This window comes from Notamacropus eugenii, chromosome 3, assembly GCF_028372415.1.
Source record: "Notamacropus eugenii isolate mMacEug1 chromosome 3, mMacEug1.pri_v2, whole genome shotgun sequence".
Taxonomy (NCBI): Eukaryota; Metazoa; Chordata; class Mammalia; order Diprotodontia; family Macropodidae; genus Notamacropus; species Notamacropus eugenii.
This window is the reverse complement of record NC_092874.1, coordinates 154,340,827-154,362,983: the sequence shown is the minus strand read 5'-3', so window position 1 is coordinate 154,362,983 and position 22,157 is coordinate 154,340,827. Positions and strand designations below refer to the sequence as shown.

Sequence of the window (22,157 nt, the reverse complement as noted above, 5' to 3'; positions counted from 1 at the left end):
AAAACTATCCCTCTTTGTAGATGACATGATGGTATACTTAGAGAATCTTAGACAATCAATTAAAAAACTACTTGAAACAATTAACAAATTAGCAAAATTATTAGATACAAAATAAAGTCATATAAATCATCAACATTTCTATATATTACCAACAAAGCCCAGTAGCAAGAGACAGAGAAATTCCATTTAAAATAACTATAGACATTATAAAATACTTAGGAGTCTATTTGTCAAGACAATCCCAAGAACTATATGAACACAATTACAAACACTTTTCACACAAATAAAGTCAGATCTAAACTATTAGGAAAATACAAATTGTTCTTGGGTAGGCCAAGTTAATGTAATAAAAATATCAATTCTACCTAAATTAATTTTCTTATTCAGTGCCATACCAAACTACCAAAAAATATTTTATAGAACTAGAAAAAATAATAACAAAACTCAACTGGAAAAACAAAAGTTCAAGAATAGCAAGGGAATTAATTTTAAAAAATACAAAGGAGGATGGCTTAGCCATACTGTATCTAAAATTATATTGTAAATCAGCAATCATCAAAACTATTTGGTACTGGCTAAGGAATAGAATGGTAGATCAATGGAATAGGCTAGGTATACAAGACACAGTAGTAAATGACTGTAATAATCCACTATTCGATAAACCCAAAGACTCCATCTTCTGGGATAAGAACTCACTAGGCACAGACTAAGATCTCATACCCTATACCAAGATTACTTTAAAATAGGTATATGATTCAGACATAAGGGGTGATATTACAAGCAAATTAGGAGATCAAGGAATAGTTTACCTGTCAGATCTGTGGAGAAGGAAAGAATTTATGACCAAAAAAAGAGATAGAGAACATTATGAAATGTAAAATGGACAATTTTGATTATATTATATTAAAAAGGTTTTGCACAAACAAAACCAATGCAACCAAGATTAGAAAGAAAGCAGAAAGATGGGAACCAATCTGTAGAGCAAGTATCTCTGATAAAGGCCTCATTTCTCAAATATACAGAGAACTGGGTCAAATTTATAAGTTATAGGTCATTCCCCAATTGACAAAATTTCAAAGGATATGAATAGGCAGTTTTTGGATGAAAAAAATGAAAGTTATCTATAGTCATATGGAAAAAAATGTTCTAAATCACTATTGATTAGAGAAATAAATATCAAAACAATTCTGAGGTACTACCTCACACCTATCAGAGTGGTTAATATGACAGAAAAGAAAAATGACAAATGTTGAAGTGGGAAAATTGAGACACTAATGTATTGCTGCTGGAATTGGGAACTGATCCAACCATTCTGTAGACCAATTTGGAACTATGCCCAAAGGGCTATAAAACTGTATATACCCTTTGACCCAGCAATACTACTTCTAGGACTGTATCCCAAAGAGATCATATAAATGGGGAAAAAACACAAATACAAAAATATTTATAGCAGCTGTTTTGTAGTGGCAAAGAATTGGAAATTAAGGGAATGCCCATCAAGTGGGGAATGGCTGAACAAGTGATGGTACATGAATGCAATGGAATACTATTGTGTAAGAAATGATGAACAGGAAGACTTCAGAAAAACCTGGAAAAACTTACATGAACTGATGCTGAGTGAAGTGAACAGAACCAGGAGAACATTGTACATAGTAACAGCAACATTGTGCTATGATCAACTGTAGTAGACTTAGCTCTTCTCAGTAATACAGTGATCCAAGACAATTCCAAAAGACTCATGATGGAAAATGATAACATCCAGAGAAAGAACTATAGAGTCTGACTGTAAATAAATGCATACTATTTTTACTTTTGTTGTTGTTCTTTTTTCTTTCTCCTGGTTTTTTCCTTTTGTTTTGATTTTTCTTTTAAAACGTGACTCATGTGGAAGTAGATTTAATATGATTGTACATGTATAACCTATATTAGATTACCTGCAGTCTTAGGAAGGGGGGAGGAGAGGGAGGGAGGGAGAAAAATTTGGAATTCACAATCATACAAAAATGAATGTTGAAAATTATCTTTACATGTAATTGGAAAAATACTATTAAGGGATATATATATGTATACACATATATATCCATGATTTTTTTTAAAAAAAGAACTAAGGAAATTAAATGGGACAGATGAAAGCCATCATGCAGGAATAAGCATTCACATAAAGCTTTTAAATTGGTACCAAAGGGGGAATCTGGCAGCAGAACCCTGGGAAGAGGTATAGAATAACTCTGCAATATGATTTTGTGGGAGACATTTAATCCTGGCTGAATTTTATTTACTGCTCTCAGGCTGACTCTTTAGGTGCATTATATGTATGTGTTCTTTGAAAATTAGTTTTTCTCCATTTGGTGTAGGAAATCACAGTCTAATTTACATGACCTTGGCCAAATCATTTAGCCTTTCTGAGCCCCAGCCTTCTTCTGTGAAGTGAAGGGGTTGGGCTGTGGTTTCTCTAGGCCTTCTTGCGTTGTTAAAATTATATGATATTATGATTCTAAAGCCCCATTAAAGAGCCATATCTCGAATAATAGCTAAATGATAATGTGATATATAGACCTCTTAGTTTAAGGAAAACAAAAGATCATTATCTCATGCTAGTGTAACAATCCCTGAAGAAAGCTAAGTCCTTCTGTCTAGAAAATAAGCATATCTGGTGAGACAAGTATGTACAATAATAATCTTTCATTTTCCCCAATTACATTCAAGTAGGGTAAATAATATTGCAGCTAGAGTCCACAATAAGTAAGCTTCCTTTTTTATTTTCATGACAATGTAAAACTTGTCCAATTATTGGAAAATGAGAATAGCATGATAATGCTACATGGCCATTTAACTTTTGTATAGAGGGTAGAAATACATGAATTCTGGTACTTCTATCTAGGAAAGGCAAAGGCGTCTAAGTATGAAACATGACTAAGTATGAGATACAATAAATGAAAAAGACTGGGAAAGAATGCCTACTAGTTCCATGGTGTATCTGTCAACACAACTTATCAGATAAGTAGGAAGTTAGGTACAAATCAACCAAGGGTACAAATTTACAATGAGAGGTTTAGTCTGCATCAAAGTAAATGGGAAATTAGAACAGCAAGGCTTGGTAGAGCAGGCTACAAAAAGACTTCACTAATAGAATCTGCATTAGAAGAGAGAAAGAGAGGTAAGAAACATAACTTCATGAGTTAAGAGGGGATAAAATGTACAGATTTCTGGGTGTGAAGTGAGATATGGGAAAAGGACTGAAACCTGCAGGGGAAGGTCATAGAATGTGAGAGTTGGAAGGTACCTCAGCAACCATCTAATCCAACCCATACAGAAAAGAAGTTCCCATTTTTGCATGCCCAGCTTACTGATTTGTTCTCTTTTTTGTTGATTAAAATATTTAGAGATAAAACTTTCCCTTAAGAGGCTGCTTATGTTGTATCCCCCAAATTTTGTTATGTAGTCTCATTATTGTCATGATCTTCAAAGAAATTATCTATTATTTCTGTGGTTTGCTGTTTGACTAATTCTTTATGATTATGTTATTTAGTCTCCAGCTCATTTTTAATCCTTTCTTCAGTCTTTTACTAACTATAATTGAGGGGCATCTAGGTGGAGCAGTGGATAAAGCACCAGTGCAGGAGTCAGGAGTCAGGAGGACCTGAGTTCAATCTTAGCTCAGACACTTGACACTCACTAGCTGTGTGACCTTGGGCAAGTCACTTAACCCCAATTGCCTCATCCTGGGTCATCTTCAGTCATCCTGATGAATATCTAGTCACTAGATTCAGATGGCTCTGGAGGAGAAGTGAGGCTGATGACCTGCACAGTCCTCCCTCACTCAAAACAAAGTCAACTGCAAGTCATGTCATTATTTCTCTGATGGCATGGTCTTCTTCGAGAACGAAGGACAAACACACACACTCTCTGATAATTGGTTACCCAGACTCTGCTTGAAGACTTCCAAAGAGAAGCTTAACTACATCCTCCTAAAATGCTTTGAGATTTATAAAGTGCTTTCCTCCCAGAAACCCAATACACTGAGCAACTGTTATTATTTCAGTTTTACAGATGGAAAACTGAGACCCAAAGAGTTTTAATAACTTATTGAGGGACTTCCAATTGGTCATTCATAAAGTCAGGTCTTCAGCTCCTGTCTTCTGGTTGTAAAATAAGTGTACTTCAAAAAATGCATGCAGAGAAGCACTTTTTTTAAAAAAAATCAATGTTATAGAAATAAACAAAATTCAGCCAGAATTAAATGTTCCTCACAAATTACTTTGTAAAGACCCTTAGTTTAAGGAAAACAAGAGATTGTTATCTTATTCAAATATGAAATTCCCTGCAAAAATGCAAGCCTTTTTGTTTAGAAAATAAAATTCTCTGGTTAAGCAAGTAGATATTATAACATTTCACTTTCAATTGCTTTTGAGATCAGAAGCATGTTTAACATTCCCTTAGAAACTCTCTCCAGGTCCCCAAGTTAGCCCTTAGAGAAAGAAATTTCTTACAAGACTGAGAAGAGGGAGACAGACCCTAACCTTATATATACCCACCTGAGAGAGGAAGAAACAAATCTGGGAAGCCAAAACCCACATCCACTGAGCTAGTAGTAGCCTAAACTGAATTGGAAGCTATACTGAAGGGAGCTAAGAAGAATGAGCCCAATATCATGGTGGTCTTTGAGATCAACATTGACCTGTTAGAAACTTGGAATTTATAAATCCTTACCTCTTTCATCTGTTCCCGAACTTGTTTGAAACTCATCCTTACCGCTAACTCTGTATGCCTTCCCTCTATTCATTGGAATGAACCTCAAAATACCATAAAGGGAGTTGTGCAATTTTCAGGGGACAGAAAAAAGAAGGATGGAGGGGAAAAAAAGTCAAGTCTTTGTAGGCAAGGGTAAACCTGGTAAATAGAAGTTTATGGCAACCTGAGTCCCATAGATTGTACTAGCAAACTCAGTCATGGGCTGATTAGTACAACAAAAAGAAATAGTACAGAAGTATACCAAAATAACAAAATTCAAGTCCTTTTATCTACAAAAATAACTGAGTAGATAAATATATACAATAATCTTTCATTTTGTTCCATTTACTCCCAAGATTAGAAGAAAGGCACACTGTTAGTGACCATTTAGAGGAGTATTTTTCTCCAGATCCCTGAGTTACCATGCCTAGGGTGAGGAATTCTTTACACAAACAATAATGGGGTGGGCCCCAGAGAGGCAGCATGGCCACCCCTCCCCCCCCCATTCTCCATTGCCACCTGGGGTTATATTCTGAGGGAAAAATTTTTTTGATCAGCCAGGAAAACATGGTACAAAATAAGTCAATTGTGTACGTTCGCATCTTTGCACATGAAAATCATCAGGTTCTTATAGTCATTTCCAGTTCTTGCCTCGGGCACAGAATTTTCAGATCTTATTCTGCTCATTTATTCAGGATTAGATATCCAAATTAAAATTTTTAAGGGAATTGAAAGTTTGGTGTGTTATTGTTTTCCTTGTAAGAAAATACCGTACTTCAGCCAGCCCTCCTTTGAAATCACTCTCCATTCATTCATGTCTTTCAACACACTTACACTTATCCCCTTTCAGTTAGCATCGGATTCAGATTACTTATCCAACATTTATAGGATCACAGAGTTAGAATGGGAGGTGTCTTTCAAGGTCACCTAGCCTATTCCTTCATTTTATTAATGAGGAAACTGGAGCCCCAAAAAGTTAAGTGACTTTCCTCATTCACAGTGGCAAAAACAGGATTCTATGAGGTTTTTGTCTGTTTTCAGTTAAATATTTGACAGTTTTGAAATCAGAAATGTTACTAAAATGCTTTTCAGACTGTTGGAATATTTTTTTAACCTTGGTCAATGATATTTCCTTCAGATACTATTTCCTACATGTTGCCTTTAAATAATTTAGTCCGGTTCCATTCTTAATTTCTTGTGTTCTGATTAGGATTGTGCATTAAAAAGATTATTTTAGCAGCTGTGGGAAAGAGGAATTAGAGGAGGGAGAAATTGGAGGCAAGGAGATTGTCAATGACTGACTGGACAAATATTCTAGATGAAAGGTGGTAAGAGCCTAAATTAGAGTAATGGTAATATGAGTGGAGAAGAACTGACAGATGTGAGAATCACTGTTGAGATGTAATTTTCCAAGACTTGGTAACTTGATGGAATCTCAGGAGTAGGAGAGAAGGAAGAACCAAGGTTGATTCCTAGCCCCCAGATTTGGGTAGTGGAAAGGTGGTAATGTCATCAGTGGAAGAAAGTTGGGACAAGACACAGGTTTAGCTGGAAAGATGATGGGTTCAGTTTGGGATGTGTTAAGTTTGAAGTGCTGGCAACACATAAAGTGTAGAGTAGCCAAAAATGTCGTACTGAAGCTCAGGGGAGAAAGCAGAGCTAAATGTGTAGATTTGGAAGCATTAAGCTGGGGCATTGATGCTATGGGAGTAGAGTATTCCATATACATCTGTAATCTAATAAATTTGGCTATTTCACCTAACAATGCTAATCACAACCTATCCAAACTTGGATATTTTGTGCAACTCTCATCCATGACTCACAGTATGTTCAGCACATGAGGTATGCCTTCCTCACTTTTCCATAGTATTGTAATCATACCAGTAGAGTACCCAGACTGTCTACCTGTCATCCCTCATCCTTGTCATAAGACTAACCTATCTTCTTTTCCTATCATACATCTCTCTGATGACGTTTTTCACACATACCGTTTTTTAAAATCCTTCATTGAACTCCTGCCTCACTGTCCCTTAGAAGTTCCTCATTTTCAATTTATTTTGTCTTGTGTTCTATGTGTCACAGCCATATAGCTTTGCTAGAATCCTATTATCAAAAAGGATGGTGCTTGTTTCTGGCAAAACAGAGAAGGGGGTTGATCAGAGTGTTGTTCAACAAGATTATTTGTATTATATCTGTCAAGGAATCTTGAATGATTTTAACAAATGAATGGAAGACATAGGATTAGCAGAAAGCCTTTCAGACAGTTCTTTACCAAAGAGTGAGCACAAAGAGATTTTGTATTCTCAGCATCTTTCAATCGGTTGTATGATGGTAAAAATGTGGTCCATTGTATAATATTGTTTATGAAAACCTTCCTTCCCCTGTTAAGAACTGTACTGTGCATGTCTTCAATTCATTTTTAGAGAAGTCTCAAAAAAGTTGTGTATAGATAGGAAAATAGATGTGCAGATGGATAGCTAATATTCTCTGTCACCTTTTTCATTATTAATAAGACCTAAGATTTTTCTCCTACCCCTCTGGAAGGGAAATATTGTACATAAACTAATTCAGTCAGTCTTTAGGCTATAGAGGAAGAGTGGGACTGCTCCATTGCTGCTATATTTGCCCTCATAGTTTGAGTTAGAGCAAAGACCTGGATTTGAGGATTTATAGGAAACTGATACTTGGAATAGTTTAAGCACAAGTCTTAATACTATGTGGCACAGCAAGGAGACAAAAAAAAAAGCATATACACACTATATTGCAGTACAGACAGATTAAAGGTACTACTCATTTGAGGGAAGGAGACACAAGTCTGTCCTTTATTCAAGTAACTGGGCAATTAAGGGTCCCAAGTATCCTGTCCTCTAAAGTGTTCAATGACTCCACTAGCACACCACAGTAAAGACCTATCACTGCAATATTTCTTGGTCTGTTGATCTCTGCTTAGATTCTGCTCCCCCCCCCATCCCCATCCCCCTATTTTCAGCTATTCCCTTAGAATTGATTTCACACAATTTTCCCTATCATTGACCATCTGTATCATCCACTGTTGCTGAAATCTCATTGGACCTTAGCTAAGTGTTATTGAAATCATTATGGTTTCATTGGAAGTGCTTAAGACAGTATTTCAAGAAAGCTTTAAAGGTCTGCTGAGGTGCGCTAAAGCTTAGCCTACCTTGACGCCTCTTAACAAGAATTGTGCTGTCTTTGGAGAAGCAAGCTCCCTCTCCAAGGCTATTATTGACCCCAAAGCCTTAACAACAGAAATGGTTTGCATTCAAGCCCATTGTGTTCACCTGGAGAGGAGATTTAGCTAGGATGTATTGATCAGTGTATGAAAAGATCTATACTTATTAAAGAATTAGGGTCTATTACAGGCTTGTTCACATCATCATCATGCTTTGAATAGATAGAAGCACTTTAAGATTTCCAAAGCACTGTACATATATGCTTGCTCATTTGATCCACACTCCAACCCTTAGACCAACAAGAGATGCTGTTATTACACACATTTTACAGATAAGGAAACCAAGGCTAAGAAAATTTAAGTGATTCATCCAAGGTGACACAGCTACTAAGTATCTTAGGTGCAGGATTCAAAGTCAGGGCTTCTCAACTCAAAGTTCAGCGCTCTAAATAAGAATACTAGCCTTTAGGTCATTTCCATCTTTCACTACATAGGACTGACAAAGGCAGATGAGTATTTTTGCAAAGTTATCTGTATAGCAGACAGCTCTGATCTGGATTCACTTGCTGTATTTCAAGACAGAATTTAATCCACAATCTAATTTAGACCTCAACAAGAATATACTGAATTACGCTACTTGCTTAATGCTAGCAGGCAGCTAGAAAGGGGACTGGAGTCAGGAAGACCTGAGTTCAAATTCAGTCTCAGACACTGAGAAGCTGTATGACACTGGGCAAGTCACTTAACCTCAATCTGCCTCAATTTCTTCAATTATAAAATGGAGATAATAAGAGCAACTACTTTCTAGAGCTTTCCCACTTTTAGTTATTTTCTATATATCCTATATTGCCTACTTATCCTATATATTCTATTTCCTCTATGTCCTCTATAGCTTTATATATATATATGTTTGTTTGTATGTTGTCTCCCCCATTAGACTGTAAGCTCCTTGAAGGCAGTAGTTTTTATCTTTTGCCTCTTTTTGTATCCCTAGAGCTTAGCACAGTACTTGGCACATGGTAGATGCTTAGTAGATGTTTATTGAATTGAACTATTGATAACTAAATGAGATAATGTTGATAAAATATTTAGTACCATGCCTGGCACAGAACAGATACTCTATAAATGCTTATTTCTTTCCCCTTCCCCCATCTGCTTGCAAAAGTAGACATAATCCCCAAACATTTGAGTTTTTTTCCCACTTTTCTGAAGCACTTGTCATCCTAAGAAATTCTAGCATTCCCTGATATTAACAAGCATTCCTAAACTTCTTCCACATAGCATCACAGATTCAGAGCTGAAAAGAAGCCCTAGAAGCTTATCCAAAGTCATACATATAGTAAGCAGCGGGGCTAGGACTTGAACCCAGGACCTCTGACTCCAAATCTAGCTCTCTGTGCCACACTGTCTCCAACATATGATGATTTCACATACTTTCATTTTCCATCAAGACAAGAAAAACCATTAAACCCAAAGCCCCAAAGTAATTCAAATATTAAGTGATGGTTTTGTAAAGAAAAAGCTGCCTCTCTGAATGAACCTGGTTGAAATTCCCAGCTTCCTAACCTATGATAGAAGACAGCCGTTTTATCTTGTATGTTGTACTTGTTGCACTAAACGATATTAAGATTGTTATTTTTCCCAGACTGCTAAAGATTAATGGATTTATAAACCAGAGGAAAAGGTAATCAAATCTCCTTGTAATACAATCTGCGTTCCTTAACCCCAGATGCCTAAGTTGGCATTTCTATCTTCTCCTAAGCAATATAAAAATATATTTGAACTACTTACCATAATACAATTACCCTGTAACTTAGTCTACCTAACTCAACATTTCCTCCTTTTTTCTTATTCTCAATTTAACTTTTTAAAAAAACTTTATAAATAATGGGGCAGTTATTTAAAGATTAATTTTAGTAAATGAGCATTAGAAGAAAGAGGCTTGGTGCTGGGGGGCAAGGGGTTTAGGGAGATGGATGGGAAGAGGAAGAGCCTAACCTTGGATCTCACAGGTATATTTTCTTGCTTACTCTTAGAAAAAAGGTGCTAATTTATAGTTGGTTTCAGCAAATACTTTCCCTGGCTTGATTAACCTGTAAGATGAGAGAGTGAAATTCATCAGATGACAGGAAACTGGGCAGCTTGCCTACAAAGGTTCTCAGATGAAATTAAATGCTTCCATGTGGTAAAAAGGTGAAAGATTTTTTCCTCATAGACTTGTCATTCATTCTCTCTGACTTTATTCATCAAAATTTGTTGTTGTTGTTGAGTTATTTCAGTCATGTCAGACTCTTTGTGACCCCATTTGGGGTTTTCTTGGCAAAGACAGGGGGATGGTTTGCCATTTCTTTCTCCAGTTCATTTTACAGATGAGGAAGTTGAGGTAAACAGTGTTAAGTGATTTGCCAAGGGTCACAATTACTAAAGTGTCTAAAGCCAGATCTGAACTAACTAAAGTGAGTCTTCCTCACTCCACTCCCAGCATTCTGTCCACCATGCCACTTAGCTGCCCCATGTATCAAGATAGTAAAAGAAAATAAAAATCAACTCCTTCTGCCAGGGTGTTCTTGATAGAGTTGCATTCAAAATGTGTGCCCATGGTTAGCGTAGAGATGGAAGAGAAAACACAGGTTCAAATGTTCTACATTCTTATGTTTTTATGGAAAAGAATAAACTTAAGCCTGTGGCCCACATTGAAATTATAATCATTAAAATGACATATTATTAAATTGATTTTTTTAAATCTAAGTGTATCCACAAGCTTATTGTCCATTTGACTAGAAAAACTACAACTTCTGCATTTCTGTCCTTGCCTGATTTTTAGAGTATTTCTTAAAGAGGCCTATTCACTGAATGGGCATTGCCTCCTTCTAAGTCAGTACCTGAAAAGGCATTAGCCTAAAAAGGCCAAGGGTGTCCCACTGCATCCTGGGCCATCTCCAGTCATCCTGATGAACATCTGGTCATTAAATCCAGATGGCTCAGGAGGAGAAAGTGAGGCTGGTGACCTTGCAAAGCCCTCCCTCACTCAAAGCAAAGTCAAGTTCAAGTCATTTCATCGTTCCTCCAATGTCATGGTCTTCTTCGAAAACGAAGGACAAAAACAACTCCTAATCACAATCTTACATTCCATGCAAAGATTCCAGAAGTCAAGACATTTACCCTAGAATGTGTGTTAGGGAGGGATAACCCAATAACTACTGTACATCTCTAGTGGTTCCAATAGACACAAATGCCATGGCCAAAAGGAATCTATAAAAACATTGCTAAAGGATTATGAAATCTTGGGCAAGAAACCAAAGACCATAAGATTCAGTCATGGTATTTTTATCACTGGTGACATTCAAAAGCAAAACCATCATTTGTGCTGAATGTCAAGAGAAGGAATACAAGTCCTCTCCCCTACAACTCTGGAAACACAAAGTAAAGCTATCCCAACATAGTACACAGAATGGCTTTTTCTGGCACAATGACCAATCATCTTCATGTACACCGAGGAGTTGTTGTGTTGTATATGTCCTTTAGCAAAGGGACTGAGCACATACCCAGCTCCCTGGAAGTGTCCCACCCCTACCCACTCCCCCTTGTTGTGCCTTATTTGAAATGAATAGGCTAGGTTCACAGGCTAACTGTATCAAAGAATCTAAGGGGAAAAGTAATGATGTATATAAAGGAATTAAATTCACTAGAGGAAATCTAGGAAGTAGAGATGGTCAAGCATGGAATAAAGTGTTTGGATATGAAAAATGGAGGCAGAAACAAAAGAAAGAGTGTTATTGGAGCATACTGTAGATGATCTGAACAGAAAGGAAACAAATGAGAGTCTAGAAAATAGATTGCAAGGCTGGCACCAAGACACGATGTAGTAGAGACTTGGGGTTTCAGTTCTCTGGACCTCTATTGAGCTCTTCTGCTCAGAACAAAAGAGCTAATAATTTTTGACTTGTCTTAATGATAATCCTATGCTTGAGAAGTTGGAAGAAGCAATGAGAGGTTCCACTATTCTGAAACTGACTCCCATCAACAGGGAAAACCTGGTTTCTGTGGTGGAAGTGTGAAGAACTTTGTTGGAAGAAACCAATCTATATTATAATGTGTGATAGAGGGCAGAGTCAGGAACTCAATTCAATTCAGCTCATTCTAAAATTTGTGATACCAAGAGAGGAAGTTGGGCATAGTCTGACATGTATCCTATATTTTTGCAGAGCAGATTTCAGTGGATTCAGAAAAAAAGGATAAGTAGAATCCCAAGGACTATATTTTTAGAAGATGTCATCCTAGGGAAATGTTTGAGTGGAATTCTAAAGAAATAGAAGTAATTCCAGTGAAAAAGAAAAGGACAGGAGATTTAAAAGAAATATAAAGGGAAGATAGAGGCAAAGACAGATAACTGAGAATGAATAAATATGTGTGGCAAAGTCCTATAAAGAATCGTGTGAGGGATACAAAACTCAGAATGAACTGAAGTTTTTGAGGAAAACAAAGGACCACCAAAAATGGGGTGGTAAGTATTAGGGAAAAGGGGGGGTTAAAACTGCAGCTCCTGGTTGGAGAGATGAGGAGGAAAAAGGGGAGAAGGAAAATAAGAGAAAGAAGAAGGAAGAAGACCAACAATGACAACTATTTGGCACTAATATTTAGACTGAACATAACAAAACAAAAAAGGCTGATAAAGGTAAGGAGGGAGGTAGCAAGAGAGTTCATGTTACCAGATTCTCATGAACTACATCTCAGTTCTGAAAGAACTGATAGCCACGATTTCTGAGTCACTCTCAATGATCTTTGAAAAGACTGAGGCAAATGAGAGAAGTAATACAGAAGGAGAGAAGGGAAAATGTGATTCTGATTTTTGGAGAAGGAAAAAGAGTTGAATCTACAACAACAATGAGGCCAACAGACTTGGTTTTTCTCCCTAGCAAAGTTCTCATGCAAGACACTAAAGGGATAGCGAACAAACATCTAAGAGATGAAACACTGATCACAAAGAGTCAGCCAGCCTCCATTCATCAAGAGCACAGCCCATAAGAAAACCATTTCATCTTCTCTTTTGACACAGTAGCTAAACTGGTTTCTTTGGTTTTTAAGCAGACCTGTGATTTTGAAGGTGTTGGGAATTCACAGTAAGGTAACTCCCTCTACTATTTGCAACTCTTTGACAACCAAGCTTTCAGATCAGGGAAATAATGTAGATATAATTTGCCCATATCTTAGCAAAACATTTGATAGTATCTCTGATGCTATTTTTGTGGACAAAATGGAGAAATGCATGCTAGACTTGATTCTGGTTAAATAGCTGACACCAAAGTTTGGTGTATTTAATGGTTTGGTGCCAGCTTGGATGAAGAGGTCTTAATTGAGCTACTCAGGGATCTGTCTTTGGCCTTGTACTGTGTAACATTTTTCTTAACAAGTTGGATAAAGGCAACGGATGTCACACATCAAATTTGTAGATAAGAAAAAGGTAGGAGGAACAGCTAATGTGTTAGATGATGGTCAGGATACAAAAGGATCTTGACAAGCTAAATTGTGAGACTGAATCAAATAAGATTACATTTAATGTACATCAATACAGGGTCTCCCATTTAGGTTTGAATAACTAGCTTCACAAGTACAAGATGGGCTAGACAGCAGTTCATCTAAAAAAGTCTGGAGAGCTTGTAGACCAAAAAATATAAGCTAATATACTAGGGCAGCTAGGTGAGAGCTAGTGGATAAAACAGCAGGCCTAGAGTCAAGATGATTAGTCTTCCTGAGTTCAAATCTGGCCTCAGAAACTTATTAACTATGTGAATCTGGGCAAGGCACTTAACCCTGTTTGCCTCAGTTGCCTCATCTGTAAAATGAGCTGGAGAAGGAAATGGCAAACCATTCCAGTATCTTTGCAAAGAAAACCCCAAATGGGGTTAGGAAAAGTCAGACACAACTGAAAAGGAGTGAACAACAAGAAATACTCAGGCTATTTTAACTAAAACATGTCATCAAGAGCTAAGGAGATCTCTGACCTGGTCAGAATACATCTTCCTCTTTTCATTTTGGGAATATCATATTTTAGGAAGGAAATCAAGGAAAAGTCTGGTGAAATCATGTCATATGAAGACCATTTGGATGAACTGGGGTTGACGTTCTGGAAGTATTTGAAGGGCCATCATGTGGAAATAATATTTCACTTCTTCTTCTTGGTCTTAGGAAGTAGAGCTAGCAGGAAAAAAAGATTTAGTTTTTTTATATAAGCAATATCTTTTGAACAATTTTGCTGTTCATCCATGTCCAACTCTTCATAAATAGCTACAGCTATTAATATATTTTATTTTATATATAGCTATATAAAAACTTTATTTTAAAATTGTTGTTCAATCGTCTCAGTAGTGTTCAGTTCTTTGTGACCTCATTTGGGGTTTCTTGACAAAGATACTGGAGAAGTTTGTCATTTCCTTCTACAGCTCATTTTACAGGTAAGGAAACTGAGACAAATAAGGTTAAGTGACTTGCTCACAAATAGTAAGCATATGAGGCTGGATTTGAACTCAGGCCTTCCTGATTCCAGGCTTAGTTGTCTATCCGCTACACCACCTAGCTGCTCTTTTTGAACAATTAGAACTACTCAGTAGTAGAATACAAAAAGACTGAATTTGGAAGAATTATCACTAGAAGCATTCAAGCAAAAATTGGATGACCATTTGTAGAAAGCATTCTTATTCAACTATGGATTGAGCTAGATGACTTTCAGCTCTCTTTCAGGGAGGTGGGTAGCACAATTGATAAGAATGTTGGGCCTAGAATGAGAAAAAACTGAGTTCAAATCCAGCCTCATACACTTACTGGCTGTGTGAGTGACTGTGTGCAGGTTACTTAACCTCTGCCTGCCTATTTTCCTCAAGTACAAAATGGGGACCACAAAAACACCCCCATCACAGGATTGTTGTGAGAGTCCAATGAAAGAATATTTATAAAGCGCTTAGCATAGTATAGTGCGTGGCACATAGTATACACTTAATAAATGCTTATTTCTCCTCTTCCCCTTTCATAATTCTATGAAAACAGTTGATTTCAGAATCTACAGAATCAAATTTATGTGCATGTAGACATATATTTGCATACGATGTTGTTGAGCTGTCATTCAGTCAAGTCTGATTCTTCATGACCCTGGCACATAGTAGGTGCTTATTAAATACTTGTTGACTTGATTTATCCCTCAATGCTTTTAATTCTTCTTAATTCATAGGCACAGTAGATAAAATACTGGACAGGAAGTGAGGAATACTTAGGTTCCAATCCTGGGGAAGTCATATAACTTCTCTCAACCTCAGTCATTTTATCTGTTACATGAGAAGAAGACTTGGTGGTCTTTAAGGTCTTTTTCAGATCTGAATCTATGGTGTCTTGGTTGTCACTATGACTGCCTTACCCTCAGAACCCTTAAGCGAAGAAATTCATTTTTGTTGGGTTAATGTGTATGTCTAAAATAGTATTAAATACACAGTGATCTCTCAACCATTGGTAACTAATATTTGGTTCAGGGATGAACAACTTCCCCTACCCCTGCTCTCAACAAGGAATGAGTAGTTTTTTGCATGTTAGCCAACAATTTGCATACTAGTAATATAAAAGATATTATCAAAAATATATTGATATGCTTGATATGTACTATTTTAAAACATTGAAAATTGGGCTTCTGCCCCACTAAACATTCTTCCTAACTTTTCCACTCCAGAAGCCTTTTGTATTCATGCTGGTGAAAGTGAGGAGAAATTATAACTGAAGGAGATGGCAAGGCTAAATGAAAGATTTTTTGAGGAGGATGAGGAAAATCTGTGAATGTATGTTGGCAATAGGAGCCAATGGATCAAGAGAGGTAGAGGATTTGGAGAGAGGGGATGATCTAATCAGCAACTTACTGGGAAGGATAACTTATGATAGGAGAGGATAAGCAGAGCACATAAATAGAGTACTTGTCGGCAAGGAGAAGCCTCTGCTTCAGAAATTGGAGGAAACAGTGGAGAAGGATGCTGAAGGGATCCAAAGGATGAAAGAGAAAAGAGGGAATTCATGATTGGTGGCCTCATAAGGTAGTGTGGCTGTGTTGAAAAGAAATCTGGAATTGAAGCTAGGGGAAGAGTAGAGCGGAGACAATTAGGGACAAAGGAAAGGTTTGCCATTCATTGATCAAGGCCTATGTATACCTACAGGGGTTTAGGATCTATTCTAGCAGTCTTTTCTTCAGGTTTCTCATCCTAAGTGCCCTGAGTGGAACTAAGGAGACAAGGTCATCTATTTAGAGGTGATAGTGGGTTCTTCTGGGTAGCCCCCTCCCCCCCACACACACACACAGGGTATGGCAGTCCACATTCTCCACTCAATTCAACAAAAATCTACTGTGTGTAGCAACTTAATCCAATCTGTTTGGAAGAGGAAAGGAAAAAGGAGTTCCACCAATGCCTTTCCCACTTTAAAAAGTCTTGCTAAAAGAGCCCCTGGGCAAATCACTTAACCTTGTTTGCCTCAATTTCCTCATCTGCAAAATAAGCTGGAGAAGGAAATAGCCAACCACCTCAGTATCTTTGCCAAGAAAACCCCAAAAGAGGTCACAAAGAGTCAGAAAAAATTGAAAAAAACTGAGCAACTAAAAAAGATCTCCATGACTGTAATCTTTTGGAAGGAATATTTTAAATGTCCTTCCTACCACGATGATTGCAGAATTCTATATCTCTTTTCCTTTGCTAATCTCCCTCTACTCACCCCTCTGTCTTTCACACACACACACACACACACACACACACACACACACACACACACACACACACACACACACACACACACACACACCTTCAAGGCTAGGCTCATCTCCTACTGTATTACAGATTTTCTCTTTTCCCGCTATGTTCAGCAGTCTTTAAGCAGCCCAAATAAACAGTATTTTTGTAAAGCAAGCACACAGTCCTTTTCTTTGCTAATTTGTCATAAGTGGTTTACATTAAAATGAAACATATTTAATTCAAAGGTTCCTGATGCTAATTGTATGGCAGAGTGACTTGACATCGGCACAGTAGAGCTCATTTTATTTTAAATATCTATTTTGTCATTGTTATTCAGTTGTGTCTGACTCTTCGTGACCCCTTTTGAGGTTTTCTTGGCAGAGACACTGGGGTGGTTGGCAGTTTCCTTCTCCAGCTCACTTACAGATGAGGAACTGAGGCAAACAGGGTTAAATGATTTACCCAGGGTCACACAACTAGTCAATGTCTGAGGCCAAATTTGAACTCCTGAAGACGAATTTTCCTGACTCCAGGGCTAGCATTCTATTGTCTGCCCCACCTAGTTGCTCTTAATATCTATTAACAAAAACCTGGAAGGAATCACAGAATATAAATATTTTCTGACAACTGAGGAAAATTGGTTAATCTTCAGGTATAAGCATGCCAGGGCTTAATCAAAAGCTTCAGAGCATTCTTTTTATTCAAATAGTTTGATGAAAAATTTTCCACAACTTAAAACCTCTGCCAAGTTTTGTCTATGAGAAGAATCAATGCCACAGTAACACCCAGGAGCCATTGAATCGAAAAGTGATTTAAATAATAGGGAATGAAAAATCACAAAAAAGGGCTAAACCAGAAAGTCAATCATTTGGCTACAGCAAACACAAAGCTGCTATAATAGACATTGGAGATCTGTGTCCTACTTCAACACAAAGAGCACAGACTTCTAGATTTAGAATTGGCAGTGATTTTAGGTGGCATCTGGTCCAGTATCATCATTTCATATTTAAAGTAACTGAGGCCAAGAGAACTTGTGACTTGTCTAAAGTGATACAAGAAGTAATTGAGAGAACAAGGACTTGAGCCCCAGCCCACTCTGACTTTAACCCTCTTTCCACTTGTGTCTCATTCATTTCAATTAAATGTATTAAATATCTACTATGTGTAAGGCAAAGTGTTAGGCAACTGGGCTACAAAGACCGAAAGGATACAGCCCTTGCCGTCATATTTGTTCATTTGTTTCTTCAATAAGCATTTACTAATACCTAGGGTGTCTAATATACCAATTCTGAGAGAGGTATAAAGAGAAGTTGGGCATTCTCTGGAAACTTACAAAAGTATTTCATTGAAGAGTTAAGATATGCATTCAGATAAACAAAACAGAAATTGTAATTATTATATTATAAATGTGATTAAAGAAGCATTTTGACATCAGATGACAGGGTGATCACTTCCAGCTTGGGGATATGATGGGGGTCAGGGAGAGGACTGAGAAGCAAGGAGGACTTCATGGAAAAGATTCCATTTGACCTGGATCATGAAGGTGGCTCTTCATGTAAAAAAATCAAAGACCTTAACTAATAGAGAGAGAGAGAGAGAGACAGAGAGACAGAGAGAGAATAGAGATAGATATCTATATCTATACATATATATAAATATTATACACACACACACACACACACACACACATATATATATATATATATATATATATCCTGATAATAACATATTGGGTAGTTTGAAATTATCTTATGAGTTAATTACTGGAAGAAGGGTAACCAAAGTTGTATATTCCAGATTCAGAACATGTTCCTTGAAGTGATTTAGTGGCCATCTGATAAAATTTAATTATCATCATCATCATCATCATCACCATCCTCCTCATCACTACTGAGAAAACCAGATATTTATTACCATTTTAAGGTTTATAAAGAAATTTATGTATGTGATCCCAATTGGGCTTCACAATAGCCCTAGGAGGTGGTTGTTCCAAGTGTTATTATCCCCATCTGACAGAAGAGGAAAGAGAGGGTTAGAAAGTCCATGATCACATGGATTGATGACAAATGTGGGATTCAAACTCATTTCTTTCATGTTCAATTCCAATGCTCTTCCCACTCTCCCATGCCACCATATTTCTCTGTCATCCAATAATCTTTTGATCCTTCTAATCCTTAAAAGATGGTAATTTTCTAATTTTCTAACCATACTCAGCTAACTTGGTTAACTTTTGTGTTTGTGTTTGTGTGTGTTATTACTTGGCAGGTGGGAGATCAGATCATTGAAATCAATGGGGAAAGCACAAGAGACATGACACATGCCAGAGCGATAGAGCTAATCAAGTCTGGAGGGAGAAGAGTGAGGCTGCTGCTGAAACGTGGGACAGGACAGGTCCCAGAGTACGGTGGGTTTTCACATCATAGTTCACCTTTTGTGTCCTCTTATGTACAGAAAATATTCTTGCCCCTTTTAGAACTAAATTAGTTCTCTATTTCTATCAAACTCTATATTGAGCCATCACTATATAAATATATGTTAAATACCTATTTAAACAAATATATATGATATGCTATTCAGTATATATACAATGTTTTCAATTGGAAATGTAGATAATGCTAATGTTTTCCAGGGCATCTCTGAGTGCACTAGGAGATTATGCAAATATTCATGTATTGAAATACAATTTCCTTTTCACTTTTGCAGGCATTTTTCTGTTCATTTGGGTTCACAGTAATTTGCAAATTATTTCCTAAAATTACTTGTGCATCAGTCACTTATGATTCTTTAGCAATATTGAAAGACACGCATGCCTTTCTTATGTATCTGTCAGCCTTTAAAGACATCTCTTTCCAAGTATTTTGATGGGTTAGAGTTTAAAACTTAAACTTCATTTCATCTAGAAGTTGTATTTCTTTTATATTTTGAGATTTGGGTTTCCCCATTCCCCCCTTCCACAAATACCCTTTATCATTTACCTGCTGATCTTTCCAGACATCTATTGTAAATGCATTTGAGACTATAAATTTGTGCCTTCAGCAGGCTTTTGAATGATTATTTCCCTATGGCTAGAACATTATCAAAATCATTATTTTACAATGTATCAGCATGGGTCTGTCACATGAAATGCAGTGGTAAGAGCTGAGAAACTGAAGGAAAGAGCTGAACTCATCAACTATCCAATGGAGTCAATGTTGAATGGTTGATCTGAGCATGGGAGCTCCTGCCCACCTTACTCCGTTTTCCTTTCCCACCCCACCAAAAAAAAAATCATAGCCATACTTTTTGTAGGAATCATCTGGGAATTGTTTCAATTTCCATTTCTTTTTCCCAGTGCATATACAACCTCTGAATCCAGTGGAACCATCCAAATTGAGCAACTCTGACCAGTTTGTAGAATGTGAGTTCCTTGAGGGCAGACACTATTACATTTTCATCTTTATATCCCCAGTATCTAGTACAGTACCTGGCACATAGTAAGCACTTATTAAGTGATTGTTTAATTCAATAATTTATCCCACAGTAAAAAAAATTTAAAACATGAATCTCAAAGCTCACAAGAGAGTGAAAAACATCAAGTAAGACAGTCCTTTGAATTCAGAGCTCAAACATTTTCTCTAGGACTGGATGAAATGTAAGGAAATATTTCATAGCAAGGACCAACTCTAGTTTTGTTTTAGTGGTTTTTAATGATATTAACAACATTGACTAGCTTGAACAGTAAATGTCAGCCGAATCCTGCTACAGGAATCATTTAGGTATGGGTACTATGTATTTTGCAAATTATATGAACTCTGATATACAGTAGTATCCTTTGATTTCCTGAACTTTTCAATGACTAAATAGTATCATAGTGACCTACAAATTCTAATCATTTCTAAAAAGCATATATTTATAATGAAGATATATTTCACTCATCTGTCAGGATCTAGCTAAATATTATTTATGCCAGAAAAAAGTTAATCAAATGTTAGCAAAAGCAAACAAGAAATTTATATTTATGTATGTATATAATGTATATATACTATGTATGTATATAATGTATATATATGGTATATTTTTTCACTCACTATATTACTCAAAAAAATGCTACTACTCAATTTTATATATATATATGTATATATAAATGAGGCTCTCTTGTTAGTTCCCATATGCCTTGCAATGTCCATCAGTATGGGGTGAGCCCTCAGCCTAAATATTCTTAGAAAATTTATAATTGGAAACTATATATAAGTAATAGGATGTATCATAGGGTAAGTAAGTGGTGTAGTGGATGGAACACCAAGCCCGGAGTCTGGAACACCTGAGTTCAGATCTGGACTCAGACATTTCCTAGCTATGTGACCCTGGTCAAGTCACTTAACTCTGCTTACCTCATTTTCTCATCTGCAAAATAAGCTGAGAAGGAAATGGCAAACCACTCTAGTGTCTTTGCTAAGAAAACCCCAAATGGGGTCACAACTTATTAACAACAAAAAGTATACATCATAAAAATAAATATTCATTCCTATGACTCAAAAAATAGATTTACCACAGACTGCGAAAATTCTCTGTATATTTTAGCGTTAGTCAGCTCAACTTTAACTTTATCCAGAGAGGTCAAACCAAAGTTAAATCTTTCAGAGAAAAAACAGAGTTTGCTCATCACTTGAGTTTAGCCAGTAATGTCAACCAAACTCTTGAATTTTCATGCTGGTCCTTAATTCTGTTAAACCGGTGATAGCAGTGTTATAATTGTCTCTTCATTTTTCTAAGATTCCGCAGTCCCAGGCTTGTTCAATAATATTAAGACTATTTGGTTCATTTCAACATTATCTAGATTTTTAACTGTAGAATAAAAACATAGCAGTTTACAGAGAAACTAGAAAGACAGTACACTAGAAACTAAACATTTGCTAGTGAGGCAAAACTAATGTGCTGCATGAAAAGTTTTTCTCAAGAAGTTTAAAAGGTTGAGGATCAGGTCAACAATTTTTTTAGAGTGTGACTAATTTTTTTTAGAGTGACATTTCTGCAGCCTCTCAGGGGCTAATTAGGAAAAAGCTGTTCAAAGAAGCAGCCATATCAGAGGATGATACAAACCACCCTGAAATAGTAGTGAACACCCATGACTAAAAAACATAATTCTTCTGCAGAAGTTGATGAAATGTAGTATAAACCAATACCACACACACACACACACATACACACACACACACTGTGTTGTGAGTGTGTGAGTGTGTGTATGTATACGTGTCTGTGCATGTGTGTTTTGTACTTGATATCAAAAAGCGTGAGTGAACAAAGTTAGGAGATATCTCTTTCCATGGAGAGCTTATGTTTACTAGTCAACCAGGAGGAAAGTATTATATTTCTCGTGTCTACTGCCATCTCAGTCACAGGAAATTTGATCTTATTTGTTTTAATGAACTTAAATTTTTGCAACATTCAATCCTGAGATTTGCTCTTGTGAGCCTCTTAAATTTCAGATCTCAGGCTTAGCCTAA

The 22,157-nt window shown here is 36.7% G+C and overlaps 1 protein-coding gene across 9 annotated transcripts in view; it reads left to right on the top strand.

Moving 5' to 3' along the window:
- MAGI2 (membrane associated guanylate kinase, WW and PDZ domain containing 2) overlaps positions 1–22,157 on the top strand; it is a 1,687,880-nt gene that overhangs the window by 1,593,144 nt on the left and 72,579 nt on the right. For all 9 annotated transcript variants that reach the window (XM_072653189.1, XM_072653194.1, XM_072653195.1 and 6 more), the window contains one exon: positions 18,940–19,078. In XM_072653189.1, the coding sequence (XP_072509290.1) occupies positions 18,940–19,078 (139 nt within the window). The remainder of the gene's footprint in view (positions 1–18,939; positions 19,079–22,157) is intronic.